This window comes from Periophthalmus magnuspinnatus, chromosome 8, assembly GCF_009829125.3.
Source record: "Periophthalmus magnuspinnatus isolate fPerMag1 chromosome 8, fPerMag1.2.pri, whole genome shotgun sequence".
Lineage (NCBI taxonomy): Eukaryota > Metazoa > Chordata > Actinopteri > Gobiiformes > Gobiidae > Periophthalmus > Periophthalmus magnuspinnatus.
In genome coordinates, this window is record NC_047133.1 from 720170 (window position 1) to 738840 (window position 18671).

The 18671-nt window shown below is 45.2% G+C and overlaps 1 protein-coding gene across 1 annotated transcript; it reads left to right on the forward strand.

Annotated features, from left to right (window-relative positions):
* The first annotated feature begins 1040 nt into the window (after positions 1 to 1040).
* On the forward strand, positions 1041 to 15630 carry col1a1a (collagen, type I, alpha 1a). The gene is made up of 48 exons (XM_033971516.2): positions 1041 to 1315; positions 2861 to 3049; positions 4090 to 4112; positions 4349 to 4384; positions 5011 to 5103; positions 5487 to 5555; positions 5631 to 5675; positions 6032 to 6085; positions 6156 to 6209; positions 6285 to 6338; positions 6471 to 6524; positions 6613 to 6666; positions 7132 to 7176; positions 7244 to 7297; positions 8012 to 8056; positions 8138 to 8191; positions 8360 to 8458; positions 8546 to 8590; positions 8809 to 8907; positions 8984 to 9037; positions 9119 to 9226; positions 9561 to 9614; positions 9694 to 9846; positions 9926 to 10024; positions 10107 to 10160; positions 10256 to 10309; positions 10390 to 10497; positions 10584 to 10628; positions 10738 to 10836; positions 10919 to 11026; positions 11118 to 11279; positions 11354 to 11407; positions 11490 to 11597; positions 11676 to 11729; positions 11843 to 11896; positions 11990 to 12151; positions 12244 to 12351; positions 12430 to 12537; positions 12627 to 12680; positions 12758 to 12865; positions 12939 to 12992; positions 13069 to 13176; positions 13247 to 13300; positions 13393 to 13500; positions 13584 to 13863; positions 13943 to 14133; positions 14219 to 14461; positions 15002 to 15630. Exons 1-48 carry the CDS (start codon positions 1234 to 1236, stop codon positions 15146 to 15148), a joined length of 4341 nt encoding a protein of 1446 aa, XP_033827407.1. The 5' UTR covers positions 1041 to 1233; the 3' UTR covers positions 15149 to 15630.
* The last annotated feature ends 3041 nt before the right edge of the window (positions 15631 to 18671 follow it).

The following is an 18671-nucleotide window of genomic DNA, read 5'->3' on the forward strand; positions in this document are numbered from 1 at the left end:
AACAGGACAGTTAAGCTTTGGCAGAAACTTTAGCAGGTCGATTGTTCAACCCCGACCGCTGCAGTTCGCCGTGTTAAATGAAGGTTTTTGTGCTTTTAGTAAAACAATAATCCAATTTTCAGACAACGTAATCGTCAAACTACAACATCTGATCATCCCCTTGACATTCAGCTGAGATTATGTCTGTTATTAACGGTCAAAATTAGCAACATTAGCACCGATCAGTGATCTCGCTGAGGGATGTTTTCAAACGAATCATGTGACCTGATTTCGTCCAATGTTATTCCAGAAATGTGCCACATGCCATAATGACGGACTGGACACACACGATGTAAAAACGACTCATAATTGAAGTTTTGCTCCAGTTTTTGTTTTGTAATTAAGTTTATTCAATCAAATCACACGACACGTCCAATATGTGAGGATTATACAGAGAATGACAATAATGAAGCTTTTTCTGACAACAATATAGACAATATAGAACTGCCCTGTGTCATGTTCTTCAGACTGGAATCAATTACTGCACATCTAGGCCAAGTGCTGATGAGCAAAGTCAAATGTGGTGCACGAGAACAATGGAAGTTTCAGGTCAAACCGAATCAGCGTGAGACAAAGTCAAAGTAAGCTAAACACATCAAACAGCAGAGCCGTGTTCAGCACATGTTCACAGCTTGACAGCAGCGCCATAAAAGCCCCTCGGAAAGAACAACAGCCAAACAAAACGTGCAGGAAAACTGTAGACATTTATGGAGGAAAATCAGCAGAAAGTAGAAGGATTAAGACTAAACAGAACATAAAACAACAAGGAAGTGGAGGAAAAGTGTTGGAAGTCCTGGTTGATGCTGCGTGGATCGGGTTTCTTCTGACTCTGGCCTTACAGAAGGAGGGATTTGCTTCTTTTACCACTTCACTTCTTGTCTTTTTTTCTGCTTGGAAGAAGGAGGGGTCCATTCTTGTCTTCCCTAAACGTGAGCAGGCAGAGGGCTAATGAGGGTGCGTCGCGGTACCTCCCAGTCCTCCACGCTCCACATATAAAAGCCCCTGTGGACGCAGAGGGTAGGCAGTAGGGAGTTTTCTGCAGGGGTCAGGAACACCGGCGATCGGACAAGCGGACCCTGCCCCAGACCCCGGTGTATGAGTGGAGTGTAGGAGACGCAGAAGACCCCTCCAGCTCCCTCCTTTTGAACTTCCTTTCTTGCCCCAAAGAGTCTACATGTCTGGTGGCATCTAGACATGTTCAGCTTTGTGGATATGCGGCTGGCGCTGCTGCTCGGCGCGGCGGTGCTCCTGGTCAATGCCCAGGGAGAGGATGACCGTAAGTTTCACCCAGGAGGTTCTGACAGCAACTTGTGTTTTTGTTTTTGTTTTTTTTGTACCTGCTGCTTTCTTTGGATTTGCCATCGGGCTTGGGACGCTGCAGAGAACTAGAGGCAGAAGAGAGTGAGGAGAGCGGAGTCGGGCCTGATGATGCTCAACCTTGAAAATTGTAGCTTTAGTTGTGAAAAGGACACGGATAGATCCAACTGGGAACAGGGTGTTTTACAAGACCAGTCTCTTGAGTTTTCCTGGGTGTTCCTCACATTTTGGGAGTGTAGGGCGAGTTTTTGCAGGTTTTCCTCCAGGCGAGGCTTTTCTTTTAAACGCAAACACGCAGGCTTCAGATGGTCATAAATATCTTCAGTAGGTTTAAACACCTGAGGACAGATGCTACGTTAAATCCAAGTTCAAGATGTTTCCAGGCAAGGTTTGAAATTTGAGTTTGGGGAATTTTAAAGTGGTAGATTTAGGGCCTGACGTGAGGAGCTGAGTCTGACCACGAGTATCTCCAGTGTGACGTGATGTGGCAGGGAAACGCACAGCCTCAGGCCTGAGTGGAGCGGGGCAGGTGAGAGATCGAGGCGAGCAGGCTTAGTCTTGTCTGCACGAGCGGAGAATGCTTTTTTTCAACTTTTCTGCCTGCGCTGGATGACAGTGAGTGAAACCTGGGAAGACAAAAGAAGAAGGAGGCCCTGGAAAAAACCAAGAACAAACCCAAGTCACTTTTTCCAGATGTGGCTCTTGTGTCTGGAGGAGTTCAGCAGCTGTGGTTTTGGGGGGGCAGGCCTGCGCGAAGGGTACGGACTCACAGCGCCACCTACAGGGACTCAGGCTTACGGTCATCAACATCTGGTAGCCACGTCCCCCGCTCGCTCCCCCTCCCTCCTCTGTCTTTGGGGTTTTTTTTCTTCTGTTCCTAATGGCAAACACATGCGGAGGGTTTCCAGGCCCCGCTGCCAAACTGACTGCACTCTCTGAGCTCAGCGCGAAGGCACGTCGAGTTAGGATGTAGAAGGAGGCCCAGAGAAGCCCGGGTTTGAGTAATACTGCAGCTGATGTAGGAAAATCTGACAGAGCAGGTCTCTTAGGTGCTCGGCATAGAAGCGTCAATGGAAGTTTTAGAGAAGTCTCGAAACGATGTCCACTTTGGTGCTCATGAAAATGTCCAAACATGTTCCTTTGTGGAGGCGACTTCTGTCACTTTTGTCACCTAAAAGAGCAGAAATACAACAAAAACAGGTCATCAACAGTGTTATACTCAATTTATCAAGCAAACCATATGTATAATTGGTCAAAAACGCAAACGCTCAAAATCACAAATATTTCACCAAAGTTAAGTTAAGTTTAAGTTGGTTATTCCATGCACTTCCTCTCAAAACAAACCCTCTCCTTAGATCCACACGTTTCATGATGTTTTAGCTACACCAGCTCCAGCTCCTCTTATTTTCTGTATCTTCCTGTTTCCACTGGTCTAGGCCTCAGTTGTTTTATGGTCCCAGATGTCTGACCTCTGCCTCTCCCCTCTCTATGGCGCCCCCCTCAGGCACAAGCGGGAGCTGCACCATGGACGGCCAGGTGTTTGCCGACCGGGACGTATGGAAACCAGAGCCGTGCCAGATCTGTGTGTGTGACAGCGGGTCGGTGTTGTGCGATGCTGTGATTTGCGAGGACGTGGACTGCCCCAACCCCATCATCCCCCACGACGAGTGCTGCCCCATCTGCCCCGACGACGGTACGGCCGGACGCACGCGCACGGGTTTAACATTTACACGTGTGACGCCACATTTCAGCGATCATCTGTGAACATTTATCCAGCTGGTTTTCCTGCACTTTGAACTGTAGAGGAACAAACTGAGCATTTGAGAGCCGCATTTTAGAAGAAAAAAACTGCTCTTTTTATTTATCTTTCTTATTAAGTAACAAAGTACAAAAGTAAAAGTACTGTAGGCCAAGTTCAGTCATTTTTTGTCACTTTTAAGCTTTAAAAATGGCTGCTTTTCACCTTTAACTGACCACACTAGAGCAGGTTCTGTACGTTCTTCTCCGATGCCACATGGAGCTTTCATGGAGTTATTTTACCACGTTTAGGGCGACCTCCTGCCGGAAGGTTTTGAGTTCAAGTCCCAGCTTTGAGCAAACAAAAATATAAAACTATATAAAACCACAAACAATAATCAGGCCTGTCGCTTCTGACGACTCGAAATCAGAACAATCATCAAAACCACTCCCTTAAATCTCAAAACAGTGTTTTTTTAACTGGAAGCTTCATGAATGAAGGTTTTACTTTTACTCAAGTATTATTTATACTTTTGAGGCTGTATTTGTACTTTTATGAAATGGTTTTGCTCAAGTGTCCATGGGTTTAACTCTCAACTTTAATAACTTTGACATGTGTTATACATGTGTTATGCCTGTATAATACATGTATTATACGTGTATTGTACCTGTATTATAAGTGTATTATACACGTATCATAGACTTATAATACATGTATTACACATGTATTATACATGTATAACACATGTTTACTGCAGTGCAGTTTGTGTTTTGACTCAACACAACGTCAAAGGAATTAAAGTTCTTAAAGTTGAGAGTTAAACCCATGGACACTTGGTGTTGTGTCGTCTCCCAAAACAAATGTGTCATTTTAATGAGTTTATGATCCTGTTTAATTCCAGGTTTTGTGCTTTTTCATAAACTGTTTTTCTTGTAAATCCTCAAACTCAAACTCACAGTGTTGGTGTTTTCTCTGTGTTTTCTCTGTGTTTTCAGGCTTCGTAGACGCTCAGGTGGAGGTGAGTGTTCACTTTGTAACTTTCAGATAAACATAATATGTTTTATGTTTGTGGATGTTTTTTTTATATTAAGTTTACACACATTTACACTTATTTAGTCCCAGAGAGAAGCTCAAATAAAACTCTGATCTCAACATGAACAGTTTAATCGGCTCTTCACACAAACCACTCACATTATTTTGTACAAATAGTTTTGTTTTGAAGCAAATTGAATAAATGTGATTATTTCCATGTAGGGCCCCAGAGGAGAGCGTGGACCCAAGGGAGACAGGGTAAGACACATTTTAGAGACTTTCTCTGTGTTTTCTGTGTTTTATTTGGTTTCCAGTTTGTGGTTAAATGTAAAACGTTAAACTGTCGACATGAAACGTGATGTTGAAAAAAGGAAACGGACTGAAACTGTTTTAGCAAAACCACTTTATGACTGAAAAGTGTTTATTATAATGACGGGACGTTATTCTTGTATAAATCCTGCTTTGTCTCTGTGGACGAGTCTTTAAGTGTATTAAGTCTTATTTTGGTCTGGGAGAGTCTGATGAGTGAGAGCAGCTCCTGAGGTCAGACTCAGACTCAGACTCAGGTGGATTTACCTGGTTCAGTTTCATTTAAGGCTGAATGTGGAGCAGATGTGACTCTACAGCCTGAGCTCTGGGTTAAACCTGAGCCTCATTAAGAGTCTGAGGTTTGACACATTTACACTTAGTTAGGCTCATTAATGATCACATGACCCACACACTGTTTACTTCCTGTTGGGTCACATGATCTGCCACTTAAGGAAACTGACGTGTATTAAACATTAAGCAGGTGTAGCTGTTGTTGTTGTTGTTTTGTTGTTGTTGTTGTTGTTGTTGTTGTTCTGATTCTTTGTGTGATTCATATATCTGTATTATTTCCACAGGGTCCTGCTGGCCCCCCTGGCAGAGATGGTATCCCAGGACAGCCTGGCCTTCCTGGACCTCCCGGCCCTCCTGGACCTCCTGGCCTCGGTGGTGTAAGTTTTGGGATAAATTATTTTCCTCTTTTTTCCCAGTTTGTCCTTTTTTGTCTGAGTCTGAGGCGACGTTTGCTGCAGATAAAAGTTTAGTCCTGATTCAGTGTGAGGTTAAGAGTCTGAGAGTTTTCTCAGGCCTGGGATCATGTTTTGTTTGTTTTGAATAATATGACTGCACTTTCAGTCAGTCTGGGGTCAGGGAAAGGTCACGGGGTCAAACAGACACAGAGATGTTGTGGTTTACAGTGTCTGTGAGTGTAAGAGCGAAATGAATGAAAACAGCTCATTTTTAAACATATATCAGCTTATTCAAATAATAATTGTTGTGATTGAATTGTTTTTTTTGTTGTTTTTGTTTTTTTAATCTTTTTTTTCCTCCTCAGAACTTCTCCCCTCAAATGTCTGGTGGCTACGATGACAAATCCCCCGCCATGCCCGTGCCCGGACCTATGGTGTGTTTGATGAAACAGACACGACAAATCTCCCTTTAAAAACACAGAACTGACCTGTTTTTGTGTGATGTTTAGGGCCCTATGGGACCCCGAGGACCCCCCGGACCTCCAGGCTCCAGCGTGAGTAAAACCTGCAAAACAAAACACAAAACAAACAGCAAAGTTGATACAAGATTTAAAATGTAAACAATTTGAAACAAAAATGATTTGTATCTGTACAGTCGTGTTATTCAGAAACATGGACAGTGACATAAGAATAAACTAAACTCTGGTGTTGAACTCGTGTAAAACTCAGATTTTCTGTGGTTCATGTTTCTGTAGAGAAACACTGAACACAGAACATGCCTCATAAAACTGTTTAATCTCGTCTGATACTGTATGTGCTCAGTGTGTGATTTTGTCCTCCTTCTCTTCCCTCCTCTTCTCATTTCTTCATCCTGGACCTCAGTCATAATGCTCTTTGTCTCCCCCTACAGGGACCTCAAGGATTTACTGGCCCCCCTGGTGAGCCCGGTGAGGCTGGAGCTGCTGTGAGTATCAGAGATAAAAACATACTCCTGCTGCGCTCGTCTTGTCCCCTGACAGTCTCTATGTCCTCAGGGTCCCATGGGTCCTCGAGGCCCAGCTGGTCCTCCTGGAAAGAACGGAGAGGATGTAAGATCAGATCAGAAGTAAAGTTATGTCATCAGTTCTTTTTGCATGTGTGAAGTTCACTGTGTCTGTTTTTAGGGTGAGTCTGGTAAACCTGGCCGTGCTGGTGAGCGTGGACCTGCTGGACCTCAGGTAAAGTCCACCACTCACATGTGACGACACACACGTGACGACGCACACGTGACAACGCACACATGACAACGCACACGTGACAACGCACAAAACCACCACAGTGGACAAAGCTCACTTATGTCATGTGTTTAGGGAGCTCGTGGATTCCCTGGAACTCCTGGACTGCCCGGAATCAAAGGACACAGAGTGAGTGTCCCCTGTGTCAGGGACACATTTGTCTTCACTGTGGGACATGTGCTGATGGTTTTGTGTGTGTGTGTGTGTGTGTGTATAGGGCTTCAGTGGTGCAGATGGAGCTAAAGGAGACAGTGGCCCTGCTGGACCCAAGGTACGACTGATTTTTATGTCATGACCCACAGATTTGCAGAGCTCTGGAGTAAAACTACAGCCAAAATACAACAAGTACCACTCAGAAGTAAAAGAGACGTAATGTGTCTCCAAAAAGGCCCAAAGCTGCGAGAGCGTCACCCGACAGAGACTGAGTCTGACATGGATTATGAGCTGAATGTTTGTTGTTTTTGTGTAAGTTTACTGCAGCAGTTTTGCAAGTAACAAAAGTCCTAACTGTCACTTTTAAAGTGAAACACTGGATTTACTGCATTTAAAGACACAAGACACTTTGAAAGATGAAACTTTTATTCATAAATGTACCGTACTAATACTTTAATTTAAGTCAGAATAAAAAAACAAAAGGAAAATAAAATATTTCACATGAAGAGTAAAAACTTTTACACTTCAGCTTTACTTTATCACTTTATCATTTCCAGCATTAAACTAAACTCATGTGTCTCAGGGCGAGGCTGGATCTCCCGGTGAGAATGGAACCCCTGGCGCGATGGTAAGTGGGCGCAGTGTGACATGTGACACTCTCCTCCTCCTGGAGTCTGACTGTTTTTCTTCTGCAGGGACCTCGAGGTCTCCCTGGTGAGAGAGGACGCACTGGAGCCAATGGAGCCGCTGTGAGTCACACAGACGCACAACACACAAATAAACACACAACACACAGACACACAACACATGAACACACAACACACAGACGCACAACACACAGACACACACAACACACAAACAAATAAACACACAACGCACAAAGATACAAACACACAGAGGACGCACTGGAGCTGCTGTGAGTAAAACAGATACACACACAGAGATACACAAACACAAAGACACACAGATACACAAACACACAGACACACACTATACGAACTTAAAGATTTGCTCATCAGAATCACAGATACACAAACACACAAACACACAGATACACAAACACCCCGATACACAGATACACAAACACACAGATACACAAACACACACTGAACTGCAGCTCAGGACAAAGTTTAACAGCAACAAACAAAGAATAAAACATAAAATAAGAGATGTGCATGAAATAAGAAATATAATATTTATCATATGTATAACTCATCAGTATTTATGTATAATATATATCATATTTATATCATATTTATAATATATATAATATTTATCATATGTATCATCTCCTAACCTCTTCTTCTTCTTCTTCTTCTTCTTCTTCTTCTTCTTCTTCTTCTTCTTCTTCTTCTTCTTCTTCTTCTTCTTCTTCTTCTTCTTCTTCTTCTTCTTCTTCTTCTTCTTCTTCTTCTTCTTCTTCTTCTTCTTCTTCTTCTTCTTCTTCTTCTTTCCCTCCTCAGGGCGCTCGTGGTAACGATGGAGCTGCTGGAGCTGCTGGGCCTCCTGTGAGTCTCCACGACTTTTCACAAATGTGGAAACACAAAAATGATGTGATTTGTACTCACTGTTTGTGTGTCATGTTTTAGGGCCCCACTGGCCCCGCTGGACCCCCTGGATTCCCTGGTGGCCCTGGAAGCAAGGTACTTTTAGAGACAATGTGTCGCTCTCCATCCTGTTGTGTGTTTTCTTCATGGACAGTTGTGTGACTTTTGTCTGGATTTGTCCCAGTTTCTGTTTAAACTGATCACATGTTGTGCAGTTGTTTGTGATGCTCTGTGTGTTTGATGATCTTTGTTCTTTTCTTTCAGGGTGATGTTGGAGCTCAGGGAGCTCGTGGACCCGAGGGCCCCGCTGGTGCCCGTGGAGAGCCCGGTAACCCCGGACCCGCTGGCCCCGCCGGCCCCTCTGTAAGTGACAGGAGTCGTCAGTGTGTCGACAAAATATGAACATCAACAGGTCATAAAGACTCAGGTTTAAAAATGTTCTTCTTTTAGGGAAACCCTGGAGCTGATGGAGCCGCTGGACCTAAAGGAACAGCTGTAAGTGACTCACTGAAGAACAGACTCACTGAAGAACAGACTCACTGAAGAACAGACTCACTGAAGAACAGACTCACTGAAGAACAGACTCACTGAAGAACAGACTCACTGAAGAACAGACTCATAAATTCAAACAGTTTGACTGTGGACAGTTGCACTGAAACAGAATCAATGATGCACAAAGTTGAGATCATGTTGTTGTCTGCTGCCCTCTGCAGGGCGCCCCTGGAATTGCTGGAGCTCCTGGTTTCCCTGGACCTCGTGGGCCTCCTGGACCTCAGGGTGCTGTCGGTGCCCCCGGAGCCAAGGGTAACACTGTGAGTGATACTTTTACACTCTCTGTGGAACGTCTCTGCTGCACACTCGTGTCTGATGATGCTCTTTTATCCTCAGGGTGACGTCGGGGCCCCTGGAGCCAAGGGAGAGCCTGGTGCTAAAGGAGAGGCTGTAAGTGCAGCTCAACCTGCCCTGAGCTAACAGAATGTTCCATGTACAATCACATAGTGACATCACTCTGTGCACTTCCAGGGCGTCGCTGGAGTTCAGGGACCCCCAGGACCCCCTGGTGAGGAAGGCAAAAGAGGTGCCAGAGGTGAGCCTGGTGCCGCTGGAGCCCGTGGAGCCCCCGGAGAGAGAGTACGTGTCTGATATACTGTCATTTTATTTTAATTAGCCAGAGCCATCAGTCAAGTGGGACGGGCTCTTTAGCGCCGCCCTAGAGGAGTAAAGGAGAAATAAATGTACTTTTTTAATGAAGCGAGTCCTGGTCAAGACGATGGCACAGATCAGTCCAAACATCACGATCATCAAACATTTAGACACATTTAACAAGAATTTAACACTGAACCAGGGCTTTTAGTTTCCAGTCCCTTTGTAAATTATTCCAGGTTGTTCATATTTTTAGAAGAGAAATGATAAGAATAATTCAGTATGTCCACTTTGTGCTGACCCATGGCTGTGTGTCCGTTAGGGTGCCCCTGGTGGTCGTGGTTTCCCTGGTGCTGATGGCCCTGCTGGACCCAAGGTCAGTTACAGAACCTCCATTTACACAGAGTTATTATTTAATTCTTTCCTCCTTATTTATTTGCACATTGTCTTCACAGGGTGTCACTGGTGAGCGTGGGGCCCCTGGTCTGGTTGGACCCAAAGGTTCCACTGGTGAGCCCGGTCGCACTGGTGAGCCCGGTTTGCCCGGAGCTAAGGGTATGACCGGTAGCCCCGGAAGCCCAGGACCTGACGGCAAGACAGGACCTTCTGTGAGTTTATCTTCACAAACATCAGACCATCACACTGTGATTTATGTCAGACTGAAGTTAACACTGATGTTTGTCACAGGGAGCCCCTGGACAAGATGGCCGCCCTGGACCCCCAGGACCCGTTGGAGCCAGAGGCCAGCCTGGAGTTATGGGATTCCCCGGACCCAAGGGAGCTGCTGTGAGTAGGACATGTGACGCTGAAGTGATCAGAAATCTTGACTAAATCAAGCAGCATTAAATGAACTTCGTGTTGGTTCCAGGGTGAGGCCGGAAAGCCCGGTGAGAGAGGAGTGATGGGACCTACCGGACCTGCTGTAAGTTTCAGCATTTCTTCATTAGAATGAAGTCAGTTTAGTAAAAATGAAAGTATAACAGATCATTTATACTAAAATGTGCCTTTTCTCTGTAGGGTGCTGCTGGAAAAGACGGTGAAGTTGGTGCTCAGGGACCTTCTGGCCCTGCTGTAAGTGAATTAAACCATGGATCAAAACAAGCTATTAAAGCATGTGCAGTTACTGATGGTTCTTATTGTTTTACACTTAGGGCCCTGCTGGTGAGAGAGGAGAGCAGGGACCTGCTGGACCTCCTGGATTCCAGGGACTTCCAGGACCTCAGGGTGCTGTTGGTGAGAGTGGCAAGCCTGGAGAGCAGGTATTTACCTTTATTTTTATTCACTTAGCAAATATACAAATGAGAGTTTTTGAAAATCGTATCAATTCCCCTTTGCACCTTTGTAGGGTCTGCCCGGAGAAGCTGGTGCCCCAGGACCTGCTGGATCCAGAGTGAGTAGCATCTGTCTCAGCTTAATCTTTGGTTCAGTTTGGGAAACCACAGTTGCAATGGGAAAATGGCCTTTTCCTGAACTTTCTTAACAGTTTGATGTCTTCTCAGGGTGACAGAGGATTCCCAGGTGAGCGTGGTGCTCCTGGTCCTTCTGGACCCGCTGGTGCTCGTGGAGCTCCTGGAGCTGCTGGAAATGATGGTACTAAGGTAAGATTTCAGTTTATAGTTTGATTTTTCATTTTGATTTATTCAAATTGATGAGTAACATCCTTGTTTCTTTCTACTCTAGGGAGATGCTGGTGCCCCTGGTACTCCCGGAGCCCAAGGACCCCCTGGACTGCAGGGAATGCCTGGTGAGCGTGGTGCTGCTGGACTTCCAGGACTGAAGGGAGACAGAGTAAGGACCCAGTGTTTTCCTTCACAAACACCTCATTATATCAATGAAATTATCTGAATTAATTGATCAACACATGAAATTATTCCATTAGGGAGATCAAGGAGTCAAGGGCGCTGATGGTGCTCCTGGTAAGGATGGTCCTCGTGGTATGACCGGACCCATTGGACTTCCTGGACCTGCTGGTTCCACCGGAGACAAGGGAGAGCCTGGCCCTGCTGGACCTGTCGGACCCGCTGGAGCTCGTGGTGCCCCTGTATGTTCAGATCTGTTCAAAGTTTACACAAAGTTCACGCTGCAGGTTCTCTGATCCTTCTTTATTTGATTTAGGGTGAGCGTGGAGAGGCCGGACCACCTGGACCTGCTGGATTCGCTGGACCTCCTGTTAGTGAATTTTCATTAATATTCTTCCATTTTTACCTTGACTCAAGTCAAAATTTGGCTCACTTTGACTTTTCTTCTTTAGGGTGCTGATGGACAGCCTGGTGCCAAGGGAGAGTCTGGAGACAATGGTGCTAAGGGAGACTCTGGTCCTCCTGGACCCGCTGGACCCACTGGTGCTCCTGGACCTCAGGTTTGTGAGCTGCGACAGATCCACTACAAAGGCTCCCATACATATAACATTAGACTTAACATACAATTGCTCTTTTAGGGTCCTGTTGGAAGCACTGGCCCTAAAGGAGCTCGTGGACCTGCTGGACCTCCTGTAAGTCACTTATTTCAATTCTCCTATTAGAGTTTTAGTTGGATGTGTGTCTACTACATAGACTCTGTCATATTGTTTTATAAGTCATAAACATCTCTAATATTTTCCTTTAGGGAGCCACTGGTTTCCCTGGTGCTGCTGGTCGAGTTGGACCTCCTGGCCCCTCTGTAAGTTCTGCTGTTTAAATGTGGATTTGTTGAAGCTACTTACTTTTTGTGGCAGCATTTTAAACTGAATTGGTCAATTTTCCTGTTAAATAGGGCAACTCTGGACCTCCCGGACCCGCTGGACCTGCTGGCAAAGAAGGACCCAAAGGAAACCGTGGTGAGACTGGACCTGCTGGTCGCGCAGGTGAAGTCGGTCCCGCTGGACCTCCTGGAGCCCCAGGAGAGAAGGGTAGTCCTGGTGCTGAGGGTTCTCCTGTAAGTTATTTAAGAATATTTCAAATGGTCCTTTAATTATGTCGTGAAAATGGGCAGGTTTAGGTTCTTATGTCTCTCTCTCTTTCCTCCAGGGTAGTGCCGGTCTGCCTGGACCTCAGGGTATTGCTGGACAGCGTGGTATTGTTGGTCTTCCTGGACAGAGAGGAGAGAGAGGTTTCCCTGGAATGCCTGGACCCTCTGTAAGTTACTTGCACTATTGGATATTTAAGTCACCAAGAGGCGGAAGTATTCATCCTGGTATTTATCGTTCTCCATAGGGAGAGGTTGGAAAGCAAGGACCTGCTGGCCCCGGTGGTGAGCGTGGACCTCCTGGACCCATGGGACCCCCCGGACTTGCTGGTGCTCCCGGTGAGGCTGGACGTGAGGTATAAACACTTTTCCAAACTTTGAATATGTTTGTTTTATTTACTCTGCCTTTGACATTATTGTTAACCAGCCTCGTCTCTGTTTCTAGGGATCCCCAGGTAACGAGGGTGCAGCTGGACGTGATGGCGCTCCTGGACCCAAGGTAAGTCCAATATAGCGCACAGTGAGTGAGCAGAGAGTTTAAGATTGTTGATTTAAACATAATTGTTCTGGTCTCAGGGAGACCGTGGTGAGGGCGGCGCTGCTGGTGCCCCTGGTGCTCCTGGACCTCCTGGTGCCCCTGGACCCGTCGGACCCGCTGGAAAGTCCGGAGACCGTGGAGAGACTGTATGTGTCAAAGCAATTTATACCTTAATGTGTCTCTGAAGCTGATAACTAATATACATTTTTATGGTGACAGGGACCTGCTGGCCCTGCTGGAGCTGCTGGCCCTGCTGGACCTCGTGGCCCTGCTGTAAGAAACTTGACAAAAACATGTCCACTACTGAGGACCAAAAAACATGAAATCAAACTCTTTATAATCCAAATAGGGCCCTGCTGGAGCCCGTGGAGACAAGGGAGAGACCGGAGAGGCTGGTGAGAGGGGCATGAAGGGACACAGAGGATTCACTGGCATGCAGGGACCTCCTGGACCCTCTGTGAGTTATAAAGTCCAAATACAAACCACACACCACATTAAGCAATCTCTGAAATTCTCTTTGTATTAAGGGATCTAACGGAGAGCAAGGACCCGCTGGACCTGCTGGACCTGCCGGACCTAGAGTAAGTTTAGGAAATGAGCTAAAACTCATTCTCTTCTTATCCAGAAGCCCTGATAAGAGTGTTGTTTTTTGTTTTTTTACTGTCATCTTTAGGGCCCTTCTGGATCTGCTGGTGCTCCTGGTAAAGATGGTATGAGTGGTCTCCCTGGACCTACTGGACCTCCCGGACCTCGTGGTCGTTCTGGCGAGATGGGACCCGCTGTGAGTTAAAGTTGCAAAGACCAGTGCAGTCATTAAAAGACATTATAGTTTATACTTAATACTCTTCTTGTCTCCTTTCCCAGGGTCCTCCTGGACCTCCTGGACCCCCCGGAGCCCCAGGTGCTCCTGGTGGTGGATTCGACCTCGGTTTCATTGCCCAGCCACAGGAGAAGGCCCCTGATCCCTTCCGTATGTTCCGTGCTGATGATGCTAATGTTCTGCGTGACCGTGATCTGGAGGTGGACAGCACCCTCAAGAGTCTGAGCCAGCAAATCGAGCAGATCCGCAGCCCAGATGGAACCCGTAAGAACCCTGCCAGAACCTGCCGTGACCTGAAGATGTGCCATCCAGACTGGAAGAGCGGTGAGTATTTCAAATGTTTAAGATTTTGTCAGGATGTAGCGGACAGTATAGCCATTATTGACGTTTGCCATTATTTTAGATTTCTACTGGATCGACCCTGACCAGGGCTGCACTCAGGACGCCATCAAAGTTTACTGCAACATGGAGACAGGCGAGACATGTGTATCACCATCTCAGCCTGAGGTGGCCCAGAAGAACTGGTACCTGAGCAAGAACATCAAGGAGAAGAAGCACGTCTGGTTCGGCGAGACCATGAACGATGGCTCCCAGGTACTACTGCTTTTTATTATTTTCATCACAATCTTCTTTTTAAACTTTTAACTGACCAATGGCGTCACTGCGCTCGTGTCCACAGTTCGAGTACGGCAGCGAGGGCTCTCAGCCAGAGGATGTCAACATTCAGCTGACTTTCCTGCGTCTCATGTCCACTGAGGCATCTCAGAACATCACCTACCACTGCAAGAACAGCGTGGCCTACATGGACGCTGCTGCCGGAAACCTCAAGAAGGCCCTGCTCCTCCAGGGCTCCAACGAGATCGAGATCAGAGCCGAGGGCAACAGCCGCTTCACCTACAGTGTTCTGGAGGACGGATGCACGGTAAGCAGCAGCACGGGTCTCAATATGTGCTACAATGTGATGCCAGTAAAATGTGCAAAAGAATATATTTTTAAATGTATCAGTCAAACGCGCTCATCTCGTAAAAACATTTCCGCTGGATCAGATCAATATCACATTTTTTAGAGGCTCGATCAGTCACAATTCATGTAGTTAGTGTTTTATTTGCCATTAAGGAGTAATTCCATCTTCTGCTTTTGAAAGTTCATACTTAAATGTACCAGTCACTCAGGCATGACAGAGGCTGACCACCAGGGGGCGTAAACGTGTCTGTGTTTGAGGACAGAGCCACATTGAACAGGAAAGGACGATGTAATCAAAACTGCATTTACATTTTTATCACCACGTTGCTGTAGTTCAACCCAATTTAATCGTTTTAAGTGGGATTTACTTTTCACCGTCTAAAAAGAAAAGGCACTTCTGAACTCCACTATTAGATCGAACTATAAAATGGAAATATTATGTGGAAATGGAGATGTTAGATCACCTTATATCAACCTAATGTCTCTCTTTTTCTTTCAGTCACACACTGGAACATGGGGCAAGACAGTCATCGACTACAAGACAACGAAAACATCTCGCCTGCCCATCATTGATATCGCTCCTATGGACGTTGGTGCTCCAGACCAAGAGTTTGGCATTGAAGTGGGACCTGTCTGTTTCTTGTAAAAAGAGCAATCTGGACTTGAAATTGTTGATGTGTGTGTGTGCGTGAGTGAGTTTTGTTTTTTTCTAGCAGTCATCTCTCTACAAAAATACCCATCATAACATTAAGAAATTTGCAAGCCCTCCATCCTAAAAACCTGCACTTCAACAAAATGGCGCTGATGCAGAAATATTGGCATCATCGTATTTGGGACCACTACTTTCTTCTTGATTTTTGAGTTCGTTTTTTACAACACCACGGATCCTGTAAAGACGTTTTGTTTCACTGGCAACAAGAAAATAATATATGCTTCTGTAAAGTGTAAAAAAAAAAAGTGTACTTCCCCCTACATCCCACCAAGCCCCAATAGGCCTCTCTGGAGTTTACAAAGTGACTTATTTTTCTACACCACTGCAATGAGAGGAATGAAAGGACAGTCCCACCAGACAGAACCAAATGCTATGTACCACGTTCAGGTGTTGATGAATAAACGGTGAAACTGACAGCCATGTTTGTTTTTGCCCATCCTTTGACTTGGCATGGACGTATTCTTGTTGTTCCTTCCTGTCCTGTTTCATTAAAACCACCAGCAGAGAACACATGGGTCGAAACCTCTTTTTTAAAGTGCAAAATGTCTTACGGCTACCTCCGGCTTTCAAAAAGGGGCCCATATGTGAAGGGAAGTCTGTTGTGGCAGTCAGCGGGGTAGTCCAGATCGCTTTCAGCAGCAAAAATAGCTAAATCTAAAGGTGCTATTGTTTCTTAAGGGTCGACCGACGTCCAACATGGTGATATTGTTTCGTCGAGGTCATGTTGGAACGTCGGGACCTTTTTGGTGCTAAAAATCCATCTTGAAATTTTCTGATGTCTAGATTGAGACGGTCAAGCTTTTGTAAAGTGGATCCCGTTCCCCCAGAAACTCCTCCTCACTTCTGAATCTATCCCCAAATCTTTAATGTACAGAAAGAGAGCCAACAGTTTGTGAGCAGACAGACAACAGCACATGGATCTGTACCTATTTTGTATGTGTATAATAATTGAGATGTGTTTAATTATTTTTGAATGCTGAAATAAAGCATGTTAAGTGGTCTAAATGTTGAATGCCGCCTATTCCCTGACTGACTCACTGACCGCCCCCTGATGTCCACTTCTTCCTGTTTTTTAGTGTTTTTAAATCAGAAAAAAAACAATGTACTTGATTGAATTCCAAGCGTAGCCATCGTTCTTTAACTGTTCTTAGAAACACAGTGGCTAATTTGCTGCTATGCTAACATTAGCCATGATTAGCTGTTAGCACATCCGCTCCCGCAACCACTAAACAACAAACCGTGGCCTACCTTTTCACCTTTTCTCTTTGGACGTCACGGTGGACGCTGGTACCTCCAGACCTCAGGTGTTCTCTGCAAATGTAATCCACTGTCCAGATCCCATATTCCACCGTTCGTCCTGAAGCTAATCCGTGGAGGAATCTTGTGAATCCCAGTCTCGCGTCGGTCTCCATTCTCCATCATTTTCATCCACACTGAAGCGACGCTCTCGTCCCTCTGCCTCTCCACTCAATGTCTCACTGTGGGACACGCTGAGGCTGTGGGCATTGGCCCGGCTGCACAAAGACGCCGCTGTCCACCTTGAAGCGGATAGACTTTCACTCCCTGTGGGACCCGGGATTATTTCTTCAACTATTTGGGGCTGTATTTGAAGGTAGGGGTGAGGAATGCCGCCCTCTCTGGTTTCACACACAGAGGAGGCTCTGTGTGGAGCTCAGGGGCAAACACCGGGGCAAAGACACAAAGACTCACTGATCACACCCTTCAGAATGTGCTGAGTCTGTCTCTTTAATTAATGTTAGGGTCAGTAAATATGTTTATCTAGGGGCCTCACACTGTAGATTCAAATAAAACTCATTATGTCGACGTAAACATTGAGAGCGTCACCACAGACTCTGAAAAGTCCTGATCTTTACTGCTCCATTAAGTCAGTTCTTCTTTGAACTTCATCTGTGTTTCCAGGTTATTCTTTGTCGTAGCAGAAACTAAATGACCACGAGAGTAAAGGGCTGTTTTCCTCCACAGTCACATCACCTGGACCAGGGGTCACCTGTTTAACCTGAGAGTTACTTTATGTCACTGAGTCGTACGAGGGCGAGAGTTTGAGACGCTCGTCTGAAATAAAACATTTACTCAGTTTGCCTTTAGTTTTACATTATTAATAATGATAAATGATAATCATCTGTGTGACAATGATCACATTAATGATTTATCAAAATAATTAACAATGAGCGAGGAGGGAAACAGATCAGTATTTAGCACTTTAACTTTACTGATCTTAGTAATTGTTAAATGTCCAGATGACACATCACTACATCTCAGAGGAAAAGTCACATTTTCACTATGACAAACCTTTTTAACAAAACATAAATAATACACATTGCACCATGTTTCATAAAGTTATCAATTATGTAAAAATAATCTTACATATTTTTAAATAAATCTCAGTTGTGTTGTGTGACTTTTTCACTGGTGTCTTGAAAAAAGTCTGTTGTTTCCCCAAAGTCTTAAATCGTGGTCAAACTGATTCTCTTTATTAAAGTGATTCTCTTTATTAAAGTGATTCTCTTTATTAAAGTGATTCTCTTTATTAAAGTGATTCTCTTTATTAAAGTGATTCTCTTTATTAAAGTGATTCTCTTTATTTTCTTCCATGTTCTGGAGTCAAACTGCTTCATCCTCACAGAGGGGACACTGGTTTTGTCACGTGCACAATACTGACCTTTGAAGTGAGGTCAAAGTTCATCTTAACTTATCTAAACTTCACGTATAATGAACAAATGTTTAAGATAGTCATTTTTAAATTTATATAAACTCAAGGGTGATAAAAAAAAATAGCAACAGAATAAAATTACATTTTAGATGCAGCTCATTAGTGAGTTGTGCTGTTTTTAGGACCGTCTGGGGGCGACTCCTGTGGGGCCCGGGGGTGACATGGGGCCCACGGGCACAGGGTTGGGGGCCCCTGCTCTAGACTCTTTGTTGGGGGCCCCTGCTCTAGACTCTGGTGTTGGGGGCCCCTGCTCTAGACTCTTTGTTGGGGGCCCCTGCTCTAGACTCTGGTGTTGGGGGCCCCTGCTCTAGACTCTGGTGTTGGGGGCCCCTGCTCTAGACTCTTTGTTGGGGGCCCCTGCTCTAGACTCTGGTGTTGGGGGCCCCTGCTCTAGACTCTGGTGTTGGGGGCCCCTGCTCTAGACTCTGGTGTTGGGGGCCCCTGCTCTAGACTCTTTGTTGGGGGCCCCTGCTCTAGACTCTTCATTCTTCATTTATTCTTCTTTAGATCTGCACTGATCCAGAGTTTAAATCTTTTCAAACTCTTCCTCACACTGAGTGAAACATTAGCTCAAAAAATCTTGTTGTAACTGAAGTTTTGTTTGTGAAACATTTTTTTGCAGCCGGTGTAAAAACTTTGAAGTCAAAAATCCACATTTGATAGAAACAGTTAAAGACTCTGTGCCTGAAAAAACAGTTCATTTTAAGGGTTTTGTCCTGATGTCTG